Source organism: Dermochelys coriacea, chromosome 1 (assembly GCF_009764565.3).
Source record: "Dermochelys coriacea isolate rDerCor1 chromosome 1, rDerCor1.pri.v4, whole genome shotgun sequence".
NCBI classification, from domain to species: domain Eukaryota; kingdom Metazoa; phylum Chordata; order Testudines; family Dermochelyidae; genus Dermochelys; species Dermochelys coriacea.
The window spans coordinates 278,490,121-278,513,514 of record NC_050068.2 but is presented as its reverse complement, the minus strand read 5'-3'; the positions used below and the strand labels follow the sequence as shown (position 1 = coordinate 278,513,514).

Below are 23,394 nucleotides of genomic sequence, written 5' to 3'. Positions count from 1 at the left end.
TTTTTTCCCTACTGGAAGTTTTATCCAGATGTTATAGAATTCATTGTTTTTGGCTTGTAATCCTAGAGCTATGACTTAAATCCCAGACTCTACAGAATAACATCATTAATGTTGTATGCATGATAAATTTTAGGTAAAAAAAATTGTATTAACCTTCCAACTTTGCACATTTTATATTTGCAAAGGGCAGGAAACAATGAAGATAGACAAAAAATATTTTTAAAATGACCAAAAAGGCCACAATCTTGTTGAATTGAATTTAAGCAAAGTAATCTCTCAGGGCAATAGGTCATGGCAGTGATTTAAAAGGAATAGAATTTCTTCTACCATCACTGACTTCCCCAAAAAGGTTCATTGTTCATAACACTCAATGTCTTAACTGTACAAGACCATAAACAGGCCTTTCTAGCCCCAAACTAGAGTAGGCCTACACACTTATACAAGCCTTTACACCAGGAAATCATCTAACATTGCACCAAGAGACAGAGTACTCCTGTATACTCATTTTACATCAGCACAGGATGATGGTTTGGTGCTTAATCTGAGGATAAATGCATGACCCTAAATCTTCAACTAGTGGCATTAGGAAAACGCCACCTCTAATCTCTGTTGATTTTTAATCTCTTTTCCCAGGATGCACCACAACAGATGCTGTTAGCCTCAATTTCAGCTGCTAACTCACACAGATACCTGCCAAAAACCAACTCAGGCGCATATGTCAAGGTTAAAGAGATCAGAGCTAACATTAGAGATCTTAAGAATGAAACACATCAGGACAATTATACAGGATGCTTTCACCCCTAAATGTGACATCCTCAACAAACTGCATGAAACATCTCAAGTGGTTAAGGATATGGACCAAAATGTAAATTCTAGAACCTTCATACGTTACCTTAAAACCCTTTAGTAAGCCCTCCCAAAATGTTTTTGCCAACTTCTGTTGTCCCAGTAATATATCCATTATACCCTAGATCAAATGGCAGATTAGCCCATTCCTTTCCTTATAGAATTTCCATTTCCCACTCTTTCTTAGGGTTTGTCTACATTGAAAACACTACAGTGACACAGCTGCGCCACTTTGGTGTGTCAGGGTAGACACTACCTATACCAATGGGAGGGATTCTCCCATTGGTGTAGGTAATCAACCTCTCCGAGAGGCAGTAGCTAGGTTGACCTAGAATTGTCTGCACAGGGACTTAGGTTGGCTTTACTCCGCTCAGGGGATGTGGATTTTTCACACCCCTGACTGACATAGTTAAACGTACCTAATTTTCTAGTATAGATTAAGCCTTATTTAGTGAGAGAGGAAGTAAGCTCAGGCTTTTGACAAGGATAGAATGATCTATTTCAGAGGCAAACAACCAGCTGGAGATGCCTTTGGCCATGCAAAGCAACTGTAGAAAAATCTTCCACCCATTTCATATTTTTTCTTAATTTTTTGTCACCTTAGATCATAAAAATCAAATACTCTCACACCATCAGGTTTCATGGGCTGAAAAATCTATTTTAAAGGATCTACATGACATTTTAAACTGCAGTCTCTCTAAAGTTTTTATTTTGTTTAACTTTAAGTACTGCGAGTTGAAAATGAACATTTGTGTAGTCGCTAGAGACTTAAAAAGATATTTTAATGTATTGCGCATTAAATTAAAAGATTATTTAAACTATACATTATAATATCTAAAGTGAGCTGTTATTATGCTTATACTTGTATAGGAATATAGCCAAGAAAAAATAAATTTCTTTTTTCCTTAGTGATCTCAAAAATTGAAGAGGCTATATATAGATATCTATATCTATGCATTCCTTTATCATTGCTTGTCCTATAAATAAACCCTAAATAACAGAAGTGAACTGATTAACAACCTCTAATGGTTTTAACACTCGTAAGTGTACAAGCTCATGTTATATCACATAATTAATCTTGTAAAATGTCATTTCCACCAGGGTTTATACAATGTGATTATAAAATGCCCTGATAAAGGATAAACATAGCTGTTTAATTTCTTCACTTTTAAAGGCTTTGGAACGAGTTGCGGTCAGCCAAGTGGTAAGTAATGTTGTTTATTTTAACCCTTCTAATGACAAAACTGTTTTCTCTTTTTGAATACTTTTAATACATGACCTTCTCCTGAACTTGTGACTTACTGGGTTCTAAAACATTACAATTAACAGAATATAAATCAAAGTCAGATTGATATCATGTTTCAGCACCACAGAATTGCATTTTTATTGCCTTGTCTGCACATAGTGATGCTAACGTATCTTATTTTCTTCAGACAATTAAGAGTAAGCTAACATATATTTTAGAGAAAGTACAATTTTAATATAGTTGAAAATACCTTATTTTAATAGTAAGCTATTTTATGCTTAATCATGCTGGTTAATATTCTTCACTAAATCCAAAAGTCCTTCTTACAAAACTTAAAGTATAAAATTACCTTTCCAAAGTTTGGATGCTTTCTTACACGGACTGATCCAACAGAGGCTCCTAGCCCAGTGAAGCTCATCTTAAAGGATTCACTGACCCCTTTATTCTGAAGACCCACAATGTTTTTGGGTCTAGCAACATGGTCACTAGGAATAAGGAGTTAGTTCAGGCTCTTCCCAACTCATTACATTTTGGTAATTTCTGCAGAGATTTCCAACACTTGTGGTATTTTTGAGGCAAAACCTTGTCCACGAGGAAATAATACGAAACTGCAAAAATATTGTTCATAAAATACTATGGGAAACCATGGAAAAGGTTATTTTTCAAATTTTTATTAAAATTTATTTTAATAAAGGAGGAGGAGCGGAACTTTAGGTACCTCTAACTTTTAAAACAAGTTAAACAGTAGTAAACTAATTTTTTTTATTGAAACAAAAATTACAGTGTCAGATAGTCCCGTGTATTTTAAGAATGTTTTATTATTTATATACCAAGTAAATTATAAAAGCTCCTAATACTATGTAAAAGGCCTTGAACACACAACTTTTAATTAAGTTAACAAAGAGTTACTGACATACTTGGCTCTCTGGGATCATATTCCATGGTTAAAATTCAGTTAGTAACTAGAGAAATTTAACGGTGTTTTGCTCCACCAGAAGCCTAACCTGAAGCCTAACTTGGTATTTGGTTGTGTTCCTGAATCTGGTACAGCACACTGCAGACAAAACTCCTAAACGATGTAGGCCAGTCCTCTTATCCTCCCAGCTCTCATTGCTGGGTCCATATTTTCTCAGAAAGCAGATACAAACTCAGCACAGGAGCATGATTGGTGTGGACCATACCTGCTAGCCTGAGAGCTCCTGTCATAAATATAAAGGGAAGGGTAACCACCTTTCTGTATACAGTGCTATAAAATCCCTCCTGGCCAGAGGCAACATCCTGTTTCCTGTAAAGGTTAAGAAGCTCAGCTAACCTGGCACCTGACCCAAAGGACCAATAAGGGGACAAGATACTTTCAAATCTTGGGGGGAGACTTTTGTTTGTGCTCTTTGTTTACGTGGTTGTTCTCTCTTGGGACTGAGAGATGCCAGAAATCCATCTTCTCCAACCCATCCTAATCCAAGTCTCCAATACGGCAACCAGTATAGGTAAGCCAGGCAAGGCCGATTAGTTTATCTTTTGTTTTATGTGAATTTTCCCTGTGTTAAGAGGGAGGTTTATTCTTGTTTTCTGTAACTTTAAGATTTTGCCCAGAGGGGGATCCTCTGTGTTTCGAATCTGAATACCCTGTAAAGTATTTTCAATCCTGATTTTACAGAGATGATTTTTACCTTTCTTTTTTTTTAATAAAATCCTTCTTTTAAGAACCTGACTGATTTTTCCATTGTTCCAAGATCCAGGGGTTGGGTCTTTGATGATTTTGTAACCAAAATCTTATTCTCAAGCTTCCCCAGGAAAGGGGGTGTATAGGGCTTGGGGGGATATTTTGCGGGGAAGATGTCTCCACATGGTCTCTTTCCCTGTTCTTTGTTTAAAACGCTTGGTGGTGGCAGCATACTGTTCAAAGACAAGGCAAAGTTTGTACCTTGGGGAAGTTTTTAACCTAAGCTGGTAAGAATAAGCGTAGGGGGTCTTTCATGCATGTCTCCACATCTGTACCCTAGAGTTCAGAGTGGGGAAGGAACCCTGACACCTCCAAAAGCTGAGATCAAATTAACATAATATTTTATGCTAAATTGCATACTCATAAGATGTTAGAAAATTGAAATGCGAAGACCAGGATTAGCATGAATATTTAGTAGTTTTTTTCACTGAAAAATATTTGTAACTGCATTTTTATTTGGCTATAATTTATGGACAGATATTGGGTAACATAAAACCAGAAGCTACATAATATTTTTCACTATAGTATAAGAAATTTACAATCGTGTAATCACAAATACAAAAGGAAAATCCCAGATGTCTTCCTAATCTTGCAGGGTAGTGACCAGTAACTTTTTCAGTTAGTACTACTGTTGTAGGAGACAGGAAAGTACTGTGATTGAGAATGTCTGTATGATTTATTGCAGTGGCTTGCTTCTTGCGGGAATATCATACTTGTCTCTCGTTTTTTAAATCCCTGTTTAAATTCTGTTCTCTGAGTAAATCATTATTGTATAATTTATCATTTTTTGTGTATGCACACTAACTGTACAAGTATTTAATAGACTAGATTTACAGGCCAACTTATCCCCATTGTAAGCCCATTGACTGCAGTGGGTTTACACAGGAGATGCATTTGGCAATACATATTTAGCTGACAAACATTAACTTTTCTTAAGTAAACACATTTTTCATACCTAAAGGTATGAAGTTTTAAATGCACTGCACTGTTTTTATAAGTGCAGAACTTTCTGCATGGATATCAGTGTTTCAGGAAACCATAATAAAGTATCTATAAATAAGAAAATGTTTTGACACAGGTAGTATGTTTTCCTTTTGCCTCTTTTTTTATTCATTGGACCAGACTCTGCTCTGAAGTTTGATGGTGCAATTTTGGAACAACTCCATTAACTGCAATAGAGTTCCCTGGGCTTACAAATGAAGATCAGAATTTGGCCCATCTTCCTTTCTTTTTCTCTAATCCCTATCCCTCCACCCACTTCCTATCAACCTCTGCAGTTTCCTGTGTTTATTTTTTCTCACAATTATGGTTATGATGTCGTCTGACCCATTTTAACTTGCAAACAGGAAAATTAGTAGATTGTCCTCTCAATCAGGTTAATAAGACTGGTTTTAGAGAATACAAACCAGTAATTAGGTAAGGCAGCCAACACCATTCCAGTTACTCTGGTCTTGATTTTGATGCCAACTTTACATTCCTGCTGTTCTTTGCTTTCTTTTTTCCAGCTGCCTACAGAATCATTGTTTTATCGAGCTGTTCTACAGGTTATTATAGAGGAATGTTACGGTGTCATCAAAAGGTATGAGATTCTGAGACCAAAGCCTAATTCTTCCTCCCTTACTCTGCAAATTGTAACTCTAGCATGAGAGTTGCAGAATGAGGCCCTAAATTCTGTCTGTATCTGTTTATATTACAAATGCAGTCAGTAAATAATACAGGGCTCTTTCATTTGCTCTGAATCCATACGCAGAGGATACCATCGCAAAGAGCTCTTGTCCTTCCAGCATTGCAGAGGCATTTGCCCTATCCTTGGCACTGGACATGTAGGCAACTGTGGCAAATTCACGAAAAAGCCTAGTGAGGAGAGAGTTTGGTCGCTCCCATGATGGGAGAAGGCATAAAGGACAGGGTGGATCAGGTCCTGCAAGATTTCTGGCCCCCCCATAGGACTTCCAGGATGGGCTGGAGGTCTTGCTGGATTTGACATGAGATCGGGAGCCATAAAAATAGCCCTGTGCTCAGGGCCTCTTCCTCTTTTCCAGTCTGTCCAGGGGTCGACTCACTCTCTCACCCTTATGTAAGTTGCTGCTTTGGGGCTGGGAAGGAGTTTTTCCCCATACCACCAGACAGACTGAGGCTGGTTGGGTTTTTCACCTTCTTCACAGAGAACTCTAGGGGTTGAGTTTTTTGTACAATTGGAGGGCTGGGATTCTCCCACACAGAGGGCACGGTTGGGACCTATGTGAGAGTCATTTAGTTGTCACAACTTTTGACAGGTGACCAGTGCAGGAACTTGCTGATTTAGACTCCATATTCAAGAAAGAATGGTAAAATAATGAGCATCCTAATGACATCTCCTTATGAGATGGGAGCAACATGTCTAATCCCTTGGGGAGAAATGCAAACCAGGGGCTAGAACGTTACCCTGGGGGGACCACCCTGCCAATGCCCTTTATAGCAGTCCTAGCAGCAGGATGGGGGTTAATATCTCCTCTTGCTTCAGCCCCCAAAAGTGGGAGAGATGCTCGTGGGCGGATGGAGGTCCCCAGAGAACTTCCTAGTGTGATGATTGAGTCCCCCTGTGGTGAGAGCACCCCCAAGAACTAGCAAAGGAACAATGCACTGGACTCCATCTCAGTGGTAACCTTGAAGATAATTTGACTAGTAAAGTTGAGGCCTGGTTAAACCCGCACCATGTGTTCTTGCCTTCTTCCATGTGGTGAGCACACCAATACAGCTTTGAGCTATACAGACTGCATCTGAGAGTGCTTCTTTATCATAGGTCTCATAGTCAGCTACTGACTTGAAGGCCTGTCAGTGCATATTGAGTTGAGCAGCAGGGAGCCCAAGAGCCAGTGCGGATACACAGGACCAATGGCAAATTGTCTTTGGCATTTGGAATGGGAGCATAGCTTTTTCCATCAATGGGCAACCTCCCAACAGAAGAATTTCTTCCTTTGCTTGACATTATGTATAATAAAACTACAAAGAAGATTTAGCAGAACATGAGAACTAGGTTGTAAAAACTGAAAGTGTATGTTATCTATTAAAGTAAAGGTAACATGGGGGAAATAATAAAAATTGCACTTTTGAAATTAAAAGAGTTTTAGGCCCAGTTTTAAGCTCGCTAATGTGAAATGTCTCCAGTTTTGATGAAGTAGCTGGAATTTTCTTTGTCTCGGTGAAGCCTTGTGGGACCAGTTCAGCAGTTTTTAAGATGTCAGGTTCCTTATCCAATAACACTTACAAAGCAGCTTAAGACAATTAAAAGAATGAATTATGATGCCTTGAGTCATTAAGAGCCTATTCTGTCTTTTTAGAGCTTCATGTATTCAGTATATATCTTTCTTGTTACAACTATGCTGCTTCTGATTTGTAGGACAGATACACTAAATGCTTATTTTTTCCAAAGAATCTTTTAAATGCATAGCCATTAAGTAGTCTTCGGACTGCATTTGCCCAAAGGTTTTATTGCATTGGAATAAAAAAATACAGTCACAGGAATTTCCTATTTCCCTAAAAATAAAATAAAATAAAATAAAATTGAATGTTAATTGACACAAAGAACTTGGAGCCTGACCCAAAACCCAATGATATCAATGGAAGTCTTTCTGTCAACTTCAATAGACTTTGAATCAAGCCCACAGTTGAAAAGAATGGGCTTTCTATGAGTTTCCAGTAAAATAGATTTTAAGAAATATACCTGTCAAGCTGTCCTACAGTGATTAAAGAGCATGAGTACCAACTTCAGGACAGACTGTTAAGAGGCAGGGCACAAACCCCAAATTGGCTTTAAGTTCTATACTTAAATTTCACTAACCAAGCATCAAGTGCAAACTCCTCAGATATTATAATAGTCTAACCATGGAGCCACAGACAGTGCCCTTGCGTACGCCAATCTGCCTTGTCACCTAAGCAAGCTTGCTTTTGTGATAGATGGTCTCTTACACTAAAAATCACAACAATGTTCAGGTTGTTCCCTGTCCCAAAGGACCAGTCACTTACCTCAAGTCAGTTGCGCCTTAGATCTCAGACCAAAGACAATGCTTATAGCCAACTCTATAATAAACTATCTAAATTGTTAATTAGGAAAAGGAAATAAGAGAGTTATTTACAAGGTTAAAGCAGGTAAATATACATACACAAAGGAGTTACAGTCTTAAGTTTTAAAAGGTAATAGAAGTGTCTTTTATAAGCTCTATTTGTCCCTTGAAGTAACCCAGGCTAAACACTGGGGTCCTCTTGTTTATGCCTAGAAAACCTTGCCCTTGAGAGTACAAGCAGCACAGAGATAGAGTTTCTCCTTATCAGAGATTTTTATTCACCTTTCTCCTCTGAACTGCCAGCTAAGCTGATAGGAGGAATTTATTTGCACTTCTCCTCTTTGTGGGAGGGATTGGGAGACAGGGAGAGCAATTAACAAAGTATTTTGTCCGCTGATGTTCCACAATAGTTCATCTGGTGTCAAGCAGTCTTCTGTGTTGGGCAAGACCTAATGCCTTCTTTTGGAAGCCAGCATTTCACACTAAGAGCATGTCTTCACTGGCAACATTAAAGCACTGCTGCGGCGGCTCTTTAATGTGGCTTGTGTAGTCACGGCACAGCGCTGGGAGACAGCTCTCTCAGCGCTCTAAAAAAATCAGCTCCACGAGGGGTGTAGCTACCAGCACTGGGAGTGAGGCTACCAGTGCTGGTGCACTGTCTACACTGGCACATTACAGCACTGAAATTTGCAGCGCTCAGGGGGGTGTTTTTTCACATCCCTGAGAGAGAAAGTTGCAGCACTGTAAAGTGCCAGTGTAGGCAAGCCCTTATTCAGGTCCCTTTCCTGTCTGGTGATTTACACAGTTACAGAAACATACAATGCAAAGACTCAAATACTATCTTAAAATATGAGATAGAGATGTAATAAGGGAGATTAATGCATACAACAATTTACAAGGATTCAATAAAGTCTAAATACCAAGCACACTTTTATAATGCTCATACTTGTTTTAACAGTACTAAAAACACAGGTGAACTAGACTAATTCCAGCTATCTGTTTGGCAGTATCAAAGTGAGGCATGGGGACTTTGGCAGAAATTGGCACCTGGTTTGCCGGTGTTATAATACCTAATTAATATTTTATGGAAAATCTGTTTGTTCATAAATAATATGTTGAAGAGAATATTTGTGAGTAGCTAATGTCTTTGGGATTATGATTCTTACAGTACAAGACTACCAAGGTCATTGAGACCTGGAGCTGTGTGTTATGTAGGTGATGGCTTTGAAAGTTAATTCAGACTGAGGGCGGACAAAACATATGCATACATTTTTTTTCCTAAGGTATTTCAAACAGAGATTACATGTAATTTGCTAATGTGAGTGCATCTTCTGTTTGCCTTCTGGTATTTTTGTGCATTGCTTTACCACTTTGCCTGAACCAATTCAAATATTGGTCAAGTTTCTGAAGAGGCACCCCAAATTGTAAATCTGGAAAATTCTGACTTTGCCTAATTTAAGTGAGAATCACATACTACACATACATCTAGAAGAGAAATCTGCAAGGCATAAATAAGATCAGAATCACACTTAACTTACTATGTGATCCTGGATCAGCAGATGGCATTGAAGAAGTTCTGCTTTCATAAACATTGAACTCTTGCTAATATTGTCAAGTGAGGCATTGAAAATGGACACTGTGTAATGCATCCAATAAAATAAAAACAATGTTAGGAGAGGAATGGAAACAAAAACTATCACCTTCACCTCATTCATAATTTCAGGTATTCATGAGTAATAATATTTTTGGTCTAAAAACTTCTTTGGGTAATAGTTAGCTTGCTTTGATGTATTTTTAGATAAAAGAAAAAGTAAAATTGAAATAAATTATTATTCTAACTTCTTAGAATATCCTATTGTATATGTTTTTAATGGAGCTGAGATTTATGAAACAATAATATGGAACTTTTGTGTTGTGAGAAAATTGAAAGAATAACCTCAATACTACATTTGCAGTGATCGGCATGTTGGTAAAATTTTCTCCAAGTCTTCCTCTTTTGTGGATTATGTCAGAAAGTCTCTGAAGAAGCTTGATCTAGATGAGACAAAGGTAAGCATTTGATTTCATATTGCGTACAATTCACATATCAATGTAAACTCTAAGAAGTGGCCAGAATTTTGATGGAGTTATTTGTATATATTATGTGAGCAGCTATTATTACTAGAATATACATCAACATCTTCAGCTCTCTGTGAATTAAACAATATTTATCCAAGACAAATTATTTCAGTTTGTATATTCAGTTTGGGGATTAACTTCCACTTTTATTTTCTTTAAAATACGTTCATTTTCATTTTAAAACTTATGACTTGTGAGATACCTTTTTATTTTTATTTTTTATGATTACTAGTAGTCTAAATAATGTTTTTGAAAACCCCCAGAAAATACACTCTAAAGCCTAAGTGTTTATAATTAATGAACATCTCTGTTTATCCAGATACATTTACAACATCCTTTTCCTTCTCCTTTGTCCTCCAAGACATACATGGTGGAGATGGGTACTCCACCACATAACTCTTGCATCCTCTTTGTGGCCTAAAATCATAGAATGAGTACTAGACTGTAGATACAGCATCAATGTCAGGAACAAGGTTTAGCTGAGACCTTTACTCATATGAGCTGATAACGCTTCCTGGTTCATTCAATTTTCCTTCCAATTTTACCATGCTCTGATAGCATGAAAAGACTCAGTAGGATTTGGCAGAGCTAGGGTTAAAGCTCCTGGATGCCTTTGTAATCCAGGGAAAATAGGTGGATTAATCTGATTCTGTGAAGGAGGTGGATATAGAACAGCGGGTAAGAACATAAGAATGGCCATACTGGTTAAGACCAATGGTCCGTCAAGACCAGTATCCTAGCTTCTGACAGTGACCAGTGCCAGATGGGTAATAAGTTGAATGGCAGTGTCAATAGGAAAACCAGAGTAATCCCTTGCTTTCCCTTTAGCTGTGTTGACTAAAGTCTTAGATGACTTGGTATAAATCAAGCCTTTCCTTCCCGCTTTCTATGTAAATACTCAGTGTGGCCTCCATGATCATAGTAACTGAATGCCTCCTTATATAAAACCCATTTTACACATGCTGTCATCTAACGTAAATAAACACACCTCCCACATGCTTGAGTTTCAGATCAAGGATGTGGATTCTTTTGCCTGTGCTGAAACTATGCTGGTTAGGCTGCCATAACTTTCTTATTTCATCTGCAGGTATGATAAGCATGCCTCCTGTGTCTTCATTATAGTTCCAAATGAACCATTATTCTGCACAAATACAGAGATATTTCACCTTTATTATTTAAAGTTATGTAGATCAGAAAAGCTGAATAACGCGGCAGAGATAACGGAATAAGTGGTTTTTGCTTAATAAATTAACCCCTCATCGTTTTCAGCTTCCCGTACTCTTATTTTCCTATGCCCCTTATTTGAGGGTCTTTGTTCAATTGGAGGATACAGTGGTATAGCAACAGGAGACATTCCTTTTGCTCAAGGAATGAGTGTGCTCTACCCTGAGCATTTCCAGCTGGTCATGCTATGGAAGCATGGACCTAAACTCATGCTCTGAATTGTGCTACCACTGGACTACCATACTGCTCTCAATATTAAAATGAAATATTTTAACCACAGCTGTAGAAGACCAGAGGAATAGATCCAGTTCTGTCTGTACTTTAATTCATTATATAACCAGATTATGTTTGTGTAAAAAGTTCTAACAATGGAGGGAGGCAGTAAAAAGATCTAAAATTGGATATTAAATAATGCACAAAGTGTACAGTTTTAGATTAAATCTGTTATATTACATTTACAAGCTTATATTTAAACAAATCTGTGCCTGGAGAACAAGTATATATTAATGTGTTTCTGATTCTATAATGACAATCTGTTAATCTTCAAAACTATGTAAACAAGTGAAGTGTCTAGCTAATCTAACATGCTTGTAAATTGGTTCTCAGTCCTAGGAAGTTACTGTGAGAGATGTGGAGTAAGAGACAGAACATTTTCATACTAGTCATTATCATTCCAAAGCAGGAAGAGCTACATATGAGAGATTTATATGTGGCTAGAGTCCAAGTAGAAGATGATCAAAAATGGGAAATCCCAAGAAGCCACTTATAAAAGAGGACCGGGAACATTTTGCCATTTTCTCACATTAGTAAAGTCATCTGTACAGCTATATAGTTTGGAATCTGCCCAAAAATTCATTATAAATTCTAGCTTTTATGTACAGTTTAGGATAAAAATGTGCTCCTGATTGCCCTGTGAAATTTCTAAATGGTTGATTCTGCCTTGAATGTTGTTACATTGGATCCATTTAATCCTTTGGTGGACAGTCAAGCCTACCACTTCCCTGGGGCTAAAAAATAACCCAAGGGGAGGCACTACATTTGCCTACGTTTTTGTGCAGTTCTGATAGAATGATGGATAGGACAAGGGGAAAAGGCAGTAGTGGAGTGAGGGAGGATGTGGAGGAGTGAGGATAGTATTTTTCTCAAAGATGTTTTCTTTGCCCTTACACACTTACTGGTTCTAGTCACATTCACATAGATACACACAATTTTGTAAGAAGAAAGCACCAGCAGTCAGCTAGAAAGAGGAGAGGAAGCCCTTATCTGGCAGATCTCTTACTTTCTAATTCACCAAATATCCTTTGTCACCTGTGATCATATGAGGGAGCACTTCTTACTTTCACATTTATGCAGAACAGAGACATCTTGGGTGATTGATGCAGGGGCTCATACCAGCTCCTTCCTCCAGAGGAGTGTCCACCCTTCCACTTAAAGGCTTCTTTGATCTTTTAAGAAAGAAAAAGAAACAGAAAGGATGGTTTTTTCTCTCTTTCCTGTTTTGCTACCACTGTCCAGTAAAAAATATTCAAGCTCCCTCTGCAGCCTCAGCAGAAAGCAGGGTAGGGAGTAGGGCTACTTGGAAAAGGGAAGGAAGACAGCTCATTTGCAGGTGCTTTGCTACTCCTGAGCATGCATGGATATGAGTTTTTTGCCTACCAAGCTGACCTTCCACCTCAGTAGGTCAGTCAAGGATACAAGGGAATTCTATGCCAAAAAAATTAAAATTGTGCCTCTCAAAATTAAAAATTCTGTCTACAATATTTTAAAATTCTGCAAAATTGTGCATATTTTGTCAAAATAACGCAATATAATCACTCTGGTTTCAATTATTTTGGTAATTTATTTAAACTACAGTACAATTCATGAAGAATGGGAGTGGGGAGCATTGAAGGGAATACCTAAACCCCCTCTGTCTAATAGTAATGTAGCTAGGTTTGACCCTTTATTTCTAGTTATTTGTCAAAAAATATATGCTGCTCAGTGTTATATCATAGGCAACTGAAGAGCAAGTGAGGTCTGGGGAATCAAACTCACAATTTATATTGGCTACTGACCATCTCCAGAAACATCAGTAGCAAACAGTTCATGGAGCACATTTTGATAGGAAATTTTTTCAGTTCAAAAACTTAAACCAGCTCTAATCACGAAAGCACCATAAAGCATTTATAAAGCCATACTGTCCTTTACATCCCTCTGGCAATGGGAAGAAGCCTTAAAACTTTTATACCTGTTTTATACTCCTTGGGGAACTCACAAAGACAATGGGAACAATTCACTAAGCAGGCAGGTTGCTACATTCTGCTTTGCCGGAGGGGACAGAGCCTACCCCATGCCTACCTCCTCAGAAATACCTTGAAGCCCTGCCCCTCCATGCTGAGCATGCTGCAATAGCGAGGAAGAGAATGGCTGTCTGTCTCTCTTTCTCTCTCTCACTTGCACAACTGCCCAGCCCCTTTCCCACCTTTCCTGACAGTGATTTACATCTCTACCGGCTGCTCTGGACACTCAAGCCAACCTGCCTTTGCTGCCGCTTTTGAACGCTTTTGCAGCTTCCCATTGCTTCCCTGTCATAAGTAATTTTTCTGCGGGGAAGCAAAGGAATCTGCAGGGAACATGAATTCTGCACACATGCAGCGACACAGAATTCCCACAGGAGTAAAGTGTTCGTATATGTCTCAGAAAACCTGAAACAGGACTCGGACATTCTCAGGTAAATTAAAAATTAGTTATTTTGTAAATATATTTTGTTGTTACTTTTACTTTTTAACAATTCATAATCTATTTAATCTAAACTATTGCCACCCTAAATAGGTAGCATATTCACCCCAGCCCAATATACAGAAATACAGCAAATGGCTTCAAGTATAATAAAACTTGCTATGGCAGAACTTTCAAGATCTTCTTATAATTTAGTTTTTATGAATTTTTCATTATAGTGTCATGTATTTTTAAAGCTCTCTCATGATAGCCTATGTTTTAGTGTGCATGTGTCATATCCATTATATTATTAAAACATAATGGGCCAAGTTCAGTGCTGATATATACTCCAGGTTTACCACTAAATTGTCCGAGTTTATATGTTTAAAGAGAGTAACAAGCTCAGTTTCTAGTATTTCTGTCCTAGATGGACATCTAAATATGAAAATTTGGAACCTTTTGGTAGTAATGTAATGGTAGTTACCCCCATGTTATTTATAGAAAACAAATGAAAATATCTATTCTTTAATTGTTTTTTATCAATACAGTAACACTGATTAATGCAAAAAGATTAAATTTTATTTAAATCCATTTTTCAACCTTCTTTGCACCCAGTGTCTTAACACCATTGCTATTTTTTATACTCTTCAGGGCTTCTTTGTGGCAGCCTGAACTCATGAAAGGGTTAAGTCATTCAAGTATAAATTCTATATAGAGATAGTTTTGTCAATTTATATTTCACATACAGAGAAAAGATATTAAATAATCACCTTGAATCCATTTTTTCACCACATCCAAGCATACAAGCTACTGAGTTAGTTATAGCTAACTTTTTCACTAAGGATGGTTACTTTGTCTTGTAGTCAAAATATTTCACACACAATTTAAGAACTCCTCCAGAAGCATCCAGTTAAATATGTACAGTAGCAGTTCCACAGATTAGTCTGTGTTATTTTAAGAGTGTGTGTGTTTGTATATGTTGCTGTAAGTTTGATTTAATTTCTAAACCCACAGTTCTGCATCAAAAAAGTTGGCTGTGCCTAAAATTTTTCATTTTCAGTTTTGCACAATATAACTTTAGTGGTGTTTAAATTAATGGCACAGCAATAAATTGCATACTTGGAAACAATAACCCTGCAGCAAAGACATTTTCCTCTCTTTAAAAATAATTTAAAGAGCTCTGATATTTGTTATGTTGCATCTAGAAGTCAGAACAAAAAATATTCTGAATCTCCTGATGTAGCTTTTTTATGTAGCACATAAAGAGAAATGTTTATCATCACATAACCTGCTGTCTCTTATTATTCTTATGATATGGGATGTTTTTTATTGGTACAACTCTTCATTTGTGCAGTATATAGAGCAGTAGTACTTTTAATCTGTACAATAAAACAAGCTTGTTATTTTTATTAACATTCTGTAAAGGAATTGAATGCCATTCATTTTTAAAAGAATGCTTATATTGTAATAATTTCACTGATACATTTCTTTTATGATCATTAATTTGAGTCAGGATATGAGTATTCTCAAGGGGACTTGCTGTTCATTGGTCTTGCAGTGAATTTTTAAGATATTTAGTCTTAGTTAAAATTACTATTCCAATTTTGCTACATTAAGATTGTGCCTTTGTGAATTGCAGAGTATTTCATTTTTCAGTGCTAAAACTAACTAGATTATGACTGATACTATGTAGATAATATGTTGATCATTCTGTTAATTAAAATTCATTATCATTTTGTCTTACAAAAATGTATCCAAAGCAATTTTTGTCATTTCCTTGAATATATTTTTCGACAATTGATACGTGTCTTGTTTTTACCAGCATCACCAGAACAACACACAGTCTATAGCCTCCTGGGTGGGGCAGACACTAATTAACAGTGCATATTCTCTGGCCCTCAGGGTGGGGAAGAGCAACAAATAGTCTATAGCCACAACCTCCTGGCTGCGGCAGACAGTAGTTAGCAGTCTACAGGCCTGAGGACCTAAAGTGAGCATGCAGTCAATACCCAGCTGTGGGGTTGGTAGCGAAGGGGGAAGGATAGGGGGACCCAGGCCCACTCTACTCCACCAGATCCTAGCCCAGGGCCTTACCAGTGGCATGTGGTCCCACCACTGTGTCAGCAGGGACCCTCCCAAAACACACTGCCGGCAGCTGCAGCAACACAACCAGACTAAAGTCTGGTTTTCACTGGGCTACTTCCTACCTGTACCTCTTCGTAGGGCCCCATTGCTCATGGGCCCTCAGTCTCCTCTGAGTACTCAGCAGCTGGCAGTCCCAGCAGCTCCTCACAGTCCTCGACTGGCAGCAGTCCCGGCAGCTCCTGAGAGTACTCAACTGGTGGCAGTCCTAGCAACTCCTCCAGATAGTTCTGTCACTGCAGCTCCTCGGGATCCTCCTCCAGGAGCAGCAGTTGGTACAGCTCGGTCTCTGGCCCATGGGCCAGCAACAAGGCAGAAGCATCTAACTTCTTCCCTGGCTTTCTCCCAACTGAGCTGGAAGCCCTGCTTCTTATACTTCTTGTTCCACACCTCTGCTTCTGGCACAAGAGGCGGGCATGGTTTGGCTCTGCCTCCCAACGGGCAGGGAGAGGTCCCTTAGGCTCAAAGGGAGGCCACTCTTCCTCTCTACATGGATATAAACTGGCCATGAACGAGTTTATGTTTGAAATTAGACCAAGGTTTCTGATCATCAGAGGAATCAAATTCTGGAACAGCATTGCAAGGAGAGCAGTGGGGGCAAAAAATCTATCTGTCTTCAAGACCGAGCTTGATACGTTTATAAAGGACGATGGTATGATGATACTGCCTACGATGGCACGTAGCTGATCTGTGACTGCTAGCAACAACTATCCCCAGTGGCCTGTGATGGGACACTAGATGGAGACGGTACTGAGTTACTACACAGAATTCTTTCCTGGTCTAGCTAGTGGGTCTTGTCCACGTGCTCAGGGTCTAACTGATCACTCTGTTTGGGTCAGGAAGGAATCTCCTCCTTCCCTCCACCCCCCCATGTGTCAAATTTGACAGAGATCCTGGGGGATTTCTTACCTTCCTCTGCAATATCAGGCACAGGTCACTTGCAGGTTTAAACTGTTGTAAATGGTGGATTCTCTGTAACTTGCAGTCTTTACATCATGATTTGAGGACTTCATTAACTTCATTAGTCAGAGGTTATTGGTCTATTATAGGAGTGGGTGGGTGACATTCTGTGGCCTGCAATGTGCAAGAGGTTAGACTAGATGATCATGATAGTCCCTTCTGGCCTTAAAGTCAATGATGATCATTATTTCGTATTACAATTTTCTTTTTATACTTTATCACAATTTTTTAAAAGGTATGACTACCAAAAATCAATAGTTACAGATATTAAAGTCATCTCAGCCTGCTCTAAAGGCACAATGTACATGAGTGTGCTGAGCTGATGTCTCCAGAATGATTCATGGGTCTAGAACTCAGGTTTGTGCAGTCCTGAGTAATGGACCCTCCACAGCACCACAGGGGAACCAGATGATACAGCATCCAACAATACTGGAGTGTCAGGCACCATAGGAAGTACTGTCTGAAGAGGCCAGAGTGACAGAGCCCTGCAGCCACCTGATTGGTTCACACCAGCTCTTTAAACCAGAAAGTTACCCCAGGGAACTGTCTGAGCAACTGTGGGGACTCTGACTTTTTACTGCTACAGACCAGGTCTTTTCATAGAATCATAGAATATCAGGGTTGGAAGGGACATCAGGAGGTCATCTAGTTCAACCCCCTGTTCAAAGCAGGACCAATCCCCAACTAAATCATCCCAGCCAGGGCTTTGTCAAGCCTGACCTTAAAAACTTCTAAAGAAGGAGATTCCACCACCTCCCTAGGTAACGCATTCCAGTGTTTCACCATCCTCCTAGTGAAAACGTTTTTCCTAATATCCAACCTAAACCTCCCCCACTGCAACTTGAGACCATTACTCCTCGTTCTGTCATCTGCTACCACTGAGGAAATCTAGATCCATCCTCTTTGGAACCCCCTTTCAGGTAGTTGAAAGCAGCTATCAAATCCCCCCTCATTCTTCTCTTCCGCAGACTAAACAATCCCAGTTTCCTCAGCCTCTCCTCATAAGTCATGTGTGCCAGTCCCCTAATCATTTTTGTTGCCCTCCGCTGGATGTTTTCCAATTTTTCCACATCCTTCTTGTAGTGTGGGGCCCAAAACTGGACACAGTACTCCAGATGAGGCCTCACCAATGTCTAATAGAGGGGAACGATCACATCCCTCAATCTGCTGGCAATGCCCCTACTTATACATCCCAAAATGCCATTGGCCTTCTTGGCAACAACGGCACACTGTTGACACATATCCAGCTTCTCGTCCACTGTAACCCCTAGGTCCTTTTCTGCAGAACTGCTGCCTAGCCATTTGGTCCCTAGTCTGTAGCGATGCATGGAATTCTTCTGTCCTAAGTGCAGGACTCTGCATTTGTCCTTGTTGAAGCTCATCAGATTTCTTTTGGCCCAATCCTCTAATTTGTCTAGGGCCCTCTATATCCTATCCCTACCTCCAGCGTATCTACCTCTCCTCCCAGTTTAGTGTCATCTGCAAACTTGCTGAGGGTGCAATCTATACAATCCTCCAGATCAGTAATCCACATCTTGCTCCTGACTCCTGTCTTACACCCTAGCCTAGCTTGACTTTGGTACCTGTCTTCTTACTCAGCTTGGTAGCTAGTCCTGACTCCTGCCTTTGACGCTGGCCCAGCTTGATCCTGGTACCCATCTCCCGACTTGGGTTGGTAACTTGTCTCAACACCTGCCTTCAATTCCCACCCAGCAGACACTACAGGCCTAGCCACCTACACCCCAGATATAATAGTCTTATACTTTATTAACATGAGCCAATGATCCATGTCAGATAAGTCTATATTTCAAAAGATACTCGGTTCAGTCCTGTATCAGTTATCAGCATACTGTTTATTCTATAATTGATACTGTGGTTTCATGCATTTGTTTCTGTGGAAATTATGTTCCTTTCTAAATTCGTGTCAAAAGGAAGAAATAGTTTAATTTCAGTGTTCCGTTTCCTATAGTATTAAGTACAGATTTGCATGTTAAGGCCATTGTAAGACCAAGTATTTAAGGCTGGAAATTTTGAAGAAGCCTAAGGGAATTGGATGCCCAAATCCCAATAAGCTTCTTTAAAAATCCCAGCCTTAAATTTACTAGGCCAGATAATGTCTCTATATGGAAATGCCTACATAGGGGCTGGGAAACTATGTGAGGTTCTCTTCATGGACTTTCCTCTGAATTCATCCATGGTTTGTCCCCTTGTAGAAGAAATCGGGGTCCAGCCCACACACCCAGTAGATCCTTCGACATCCTGTAGACCTTGGAGTCCAGTGGGGAGCATCCAGATGGAGGCCCTCTGTCTTCATGATTCTATGCTGAGCTGTGTCTTGCAGGTGCTCCAGCCATATACCAACATTAATGTAATGTTAAATAATCTTTAATGCCATTGGCTACATTAATTTCCCTATGGCATTAATTTCATTAATTAATTACATTAATTTCACTAGTTGCACCAGAGTGACAATGTGTACACTCCTTTCCCTCCCCTGCCCCCTGACAATCTGTCACTATTACTTGCTGGCCTGCTCCTTTCCCATGCATGGCTCTTTGGACCTATGGAGAGCATGCCAGGAGAATGAGAGGGATCGTGCTATACAGGTAGCTGACTTCCTATCTCTACTGCATGGAGAAGGGGAGATCAACATATTGGAAGGTCCTCTCTGCTGATTTTTCACTCACTGGAGAGCAATGGCTTGAATGTTTCAAATGACCTATGCAGTTAATTTGACTCATATATGACCCTTTCAGAACTGCATGTTGCACATTGGCAGTGAGATATTTTGCATGCGGTTTTTCACTAAACTTGTAAAGGGTGTAACTCAGGCAGGCTGTGCTACGTATGCATTGATGACAAACTTAGCTGCACAGTGAAATACGTACTGAAGATGTGCATGGGAAAAGGGAGAAGCTCTCAGACTCTATGGAGCTTGTCAGCACCAAGGAGTTATGAAGGACTGCTTTATGATTTTTATGAAGTTTCATGGAAAAGAGATTCTGTCCTGTAGATCTCCTAAAATGCTTAGGATAGGATGTTCGATAGTGTCTGTGCAAAAACTTCCTGGTTAAGTAATTTAGATACCAATTTTTTTGTAAAATCAACATAGCTTCAAAAATCTGGAAGTTAAATGCCTTAGTTTTGTGGGTGGTTGTTTTTAATGTTAAAATTAGGAAATTCCAGACAAAAAATATGTTGAGAACATTATGACCTATACAATTAAACAGTCAAGGGAGGAAATGCCAAAATAACAACTGTACACTTTACGCTCCCTCTCCTTGTCTATAAGTATATGGTATTCTTTAATTACCTGATTACATATTATTTCTCAAGCTGTATAACATGATTTTTTTTCGACTTTGAAAAACAAATGTGTAACATCTCGTGATTTTCTTTTTTTAATGCTGCTACTTTCTTTGTCATAATGCAGCAAAACTTCAACAGCCTTACATTTAACCACCTAGCCTTATGTGTCCTGAGATGCTATTACATACCTAGCTACTACTACTTTTCTGCTTCCCCACTCTCACTTTAAACTTATTACCATTTCAGCACCTGCCCCTGTCCTTTGTTTGTGTTTCCCCGGATTAGATTCTAGTGATGATGGAATCTGTGAAATTGATCGCTGCCTTACATTTTTAAAGAAAGAGAAAACAGACTTCACTATCCACTGACTTATGCCAAAATATTGTCAGTTGTCATGGATTTTTTTACAAGCAGCACTGGACTTGGAATTTAGCTGTAGGGTATTTGTTTTTATATTTGATTGTTTCATTTTAAGAAAATGAAACAATGCAGAGTAATGAATTAATCAGATTAGACCAATGGTGGTTGCTGAGCACTTGCCCATGGTCCGTGGAGAGCTATTCTCCTCCTTGTTTCCAGCTGCTAAATTGCATTAAAAGAATCTAAAAGTATATCAACTACTTTCCTACTACTACATTTGTAATTAAGTAATGGCTATAGTTACTACATGATTGTAAATGGAAGGGAAGATGGACCACACTCACTGTAAGAGGAAGTGTCCATGACTTCTATTAAAATGTTGTTCATGGTATAAAAAAAATTGGAGAGTATGAGATTATTATTAATGTATGTCCTTCAGTCTGCCAACAACATGAGTCTCATCGGCCAGTTTTTCATCTTCTCACACAAACATCTTTTTACTGCCTTCCACAATATTCCTTACATGTGAAACGCTCACCTTGAGCTAATCTGTAATGCTGATACCCATTCCTTTAAATCTCTCCTCAAGACCACAGTGCTGATAAGAAATGATCCAATAGCTAGATTGAGTGGAATAAAGATGAGGTTAGTTGGCAATTTATCCACCTATAACGATAAGATTTGGGGAGTAAATACATATGTATGTATATGGAATATACATAGGATTGTATCATTGTTCTGTGTCATTTATCTTCAGAATCAGGATTGTTTCTTCATAGACATTTGTACAGTACCTGGCACAGTGGCGCCATGTCCCTGATTAGAACTTCTCAGTACTCGTATAAGAAAATATCAAGCAGTAATAAATGGCACATATTGTTACATTGTGTCATGTTATCTTAAGAGGAAAAGAAAAGGGAATCATGGTTTTGGTACAGATATTTGTGCACAGTGAATGGTTCTCTCACTTGAGAATTAAGGCTTTGTATTCTGGGCAGTAAAATAAGAAAGCACATCTCTGTTTATCTAAAATCCCCTGCTCATTCTCCCACCACAGAGTAGTACTGGATGTGTCTCCTTGGCAACAGCTGTTCTAGGGAAATGGTGGAGGATTACATAATGGTGTTGACAGTCTAAGGGGAAATTAAAGGAAAAAATCATGATCTGTGGCTTTCTTTTTTCAGAGGAAAGGTGCAAGAACCACATGTACAAAATCACATTATTTTCAATAGTGCATTAAAACTTAAAGTAACATGAATATATCCAAAAACCAACTAAAATGTGTGAATTTGTGGAGGGAGAAGACGGAAGAGACTCTGGCCACAGTGCAGTCTTCCTGTATTGCCTGAGAATGTTAGGAGCACACTCCAGTTCTTTCACTGCAGAATTGGAGACTTTAGAAAGAATTGGCAAGTGCAGCAGGCATACTCTTTGGGCTTGTCTACACTAACTGGGGGATTGACAAGCGGCGATCGATGCATCAGCGATAGATATAGCAGGTCTAGTGAAGACCCACGGCTAAATCGACCACAGATCGCTCTCCCTTTGAGTCCTGTACTCCACCGGATTGAGAAGAGTAGGGGGAGTCGACGGGAGAACATCTCCCATCGACATCGCATAGTGTGGACCCCACGATAAGTAGGTCTAAGCTTCGTCGATTTGAGTTATGCTATTCACGTAACTCAAATTGTGTAGCTTAGATCGAATTTCCCCTGTACTGTAGACAAGGCCTTTGTTTCCTTTGGTGATTTGCGTTCAGAGTATACTGTCCAAATATCACACAATAATATGGTCTCTATATTCATATAATATTTTTCATATTTTGGGCACACAACTTTTTACACTTGCAACTCTGAGAACCGTGTGTAGAATAAACAGTGGTGTGCACAAATCAAGTAGTTAGAAATACTGTTAGATGTGCATATGTAAATCAGACACTTTGCATGTGAAAAATGCACATGATAACTTGCTCATGTGTAACTGTGGCTGCTGTGTTGAGCTTCCTTTGAGAATTTGGACCAGGATGACCAGACTCCTCCCCTCTCACTGCCCAGAGCTCTCCTTGGTCCCTGCTGGGAGGCAGCCCACTCCATCCTGGGAGGATCCCTTAGGTAGTATCCTGCATTCCCCTAGTCCCACTCCTCCCCTGCAGCATCCTGCAGCCACCTGCTTTTCTTCTCCTAATCCCATGGTATTCTCCAGTAGCTGTCCCCCATCTCCAGTTTTCAGTGGGAGGGCTTCCCCAGTGCTCTTATCTTCATAAACTCATTCTTCCTGCACTAAAAGAACAGTTCCTGCACTTTGGGGGGTGTTAAGCCATTACTGCCAATCTTGAAATAGGGGCCAGCGCAGTTGTGCCACATCTTCCCTATGCCCTATCTTCCCTGTAACACAAGCAGCATAATGGTCTCTAGTAGCCAAAGGGGGAAGCTGCACCTGTCTCAGGCAAAATTCCAGAACTGCCTGTGTCTTCTCACCACAACCAGCCCCAAACTGCAGCACCTGCAATATTACAGGCATTGGCAACACTGCACCAGGCAGTCTCCAGAAGGAGAGGGAAACTGCAGAGAATTACAATTGAGAAAAAGTAATATGGAAGTATTATAGTTATTTCACAGAGGGATAACCTGGAACACAGAGAAAGTGTGTGACTTCTCCAGGGCCTGACAGCGAGTAAGTGGCAGAACCAGGAATAAAACCCAAGAGTCCTGACTCCTACTCCTTTT

General features: G+C 39.3%; 1 protein-coding gene across 3 annotated transcripts in view; it reads left to right on the top strand.

Annotated features, from left to right (window-relative positions):
* The window catches only part of METTL25 (methyltransferase like 25), a 96,438-nt gene that overhangs the window by 69,422 nt on the left and 3,622 nt on the right, over window positions 1-23,394 (top strand). For all 3 annotated transcript variants that reach the window (XM_043492694.1, XM_043492697.1, XM_038411151.2), the window contains 3 exons: window positions 2,021-2,050; window positions 5,321-5,394; window positions 9,814-9,907. In XM_043492694.1, coding sequence (XP_043348629.1) covers window positions 2,021-2,050; window positions 5,321-5,394; window positions 9,814-9,907 — 198 coding nt within the window. The remainder of the gene's footprint in view (window positions 1-2,020; window positions 2,051-5,320; window positions 5,395-9,813; window positions 9,908-23,394) is intronic.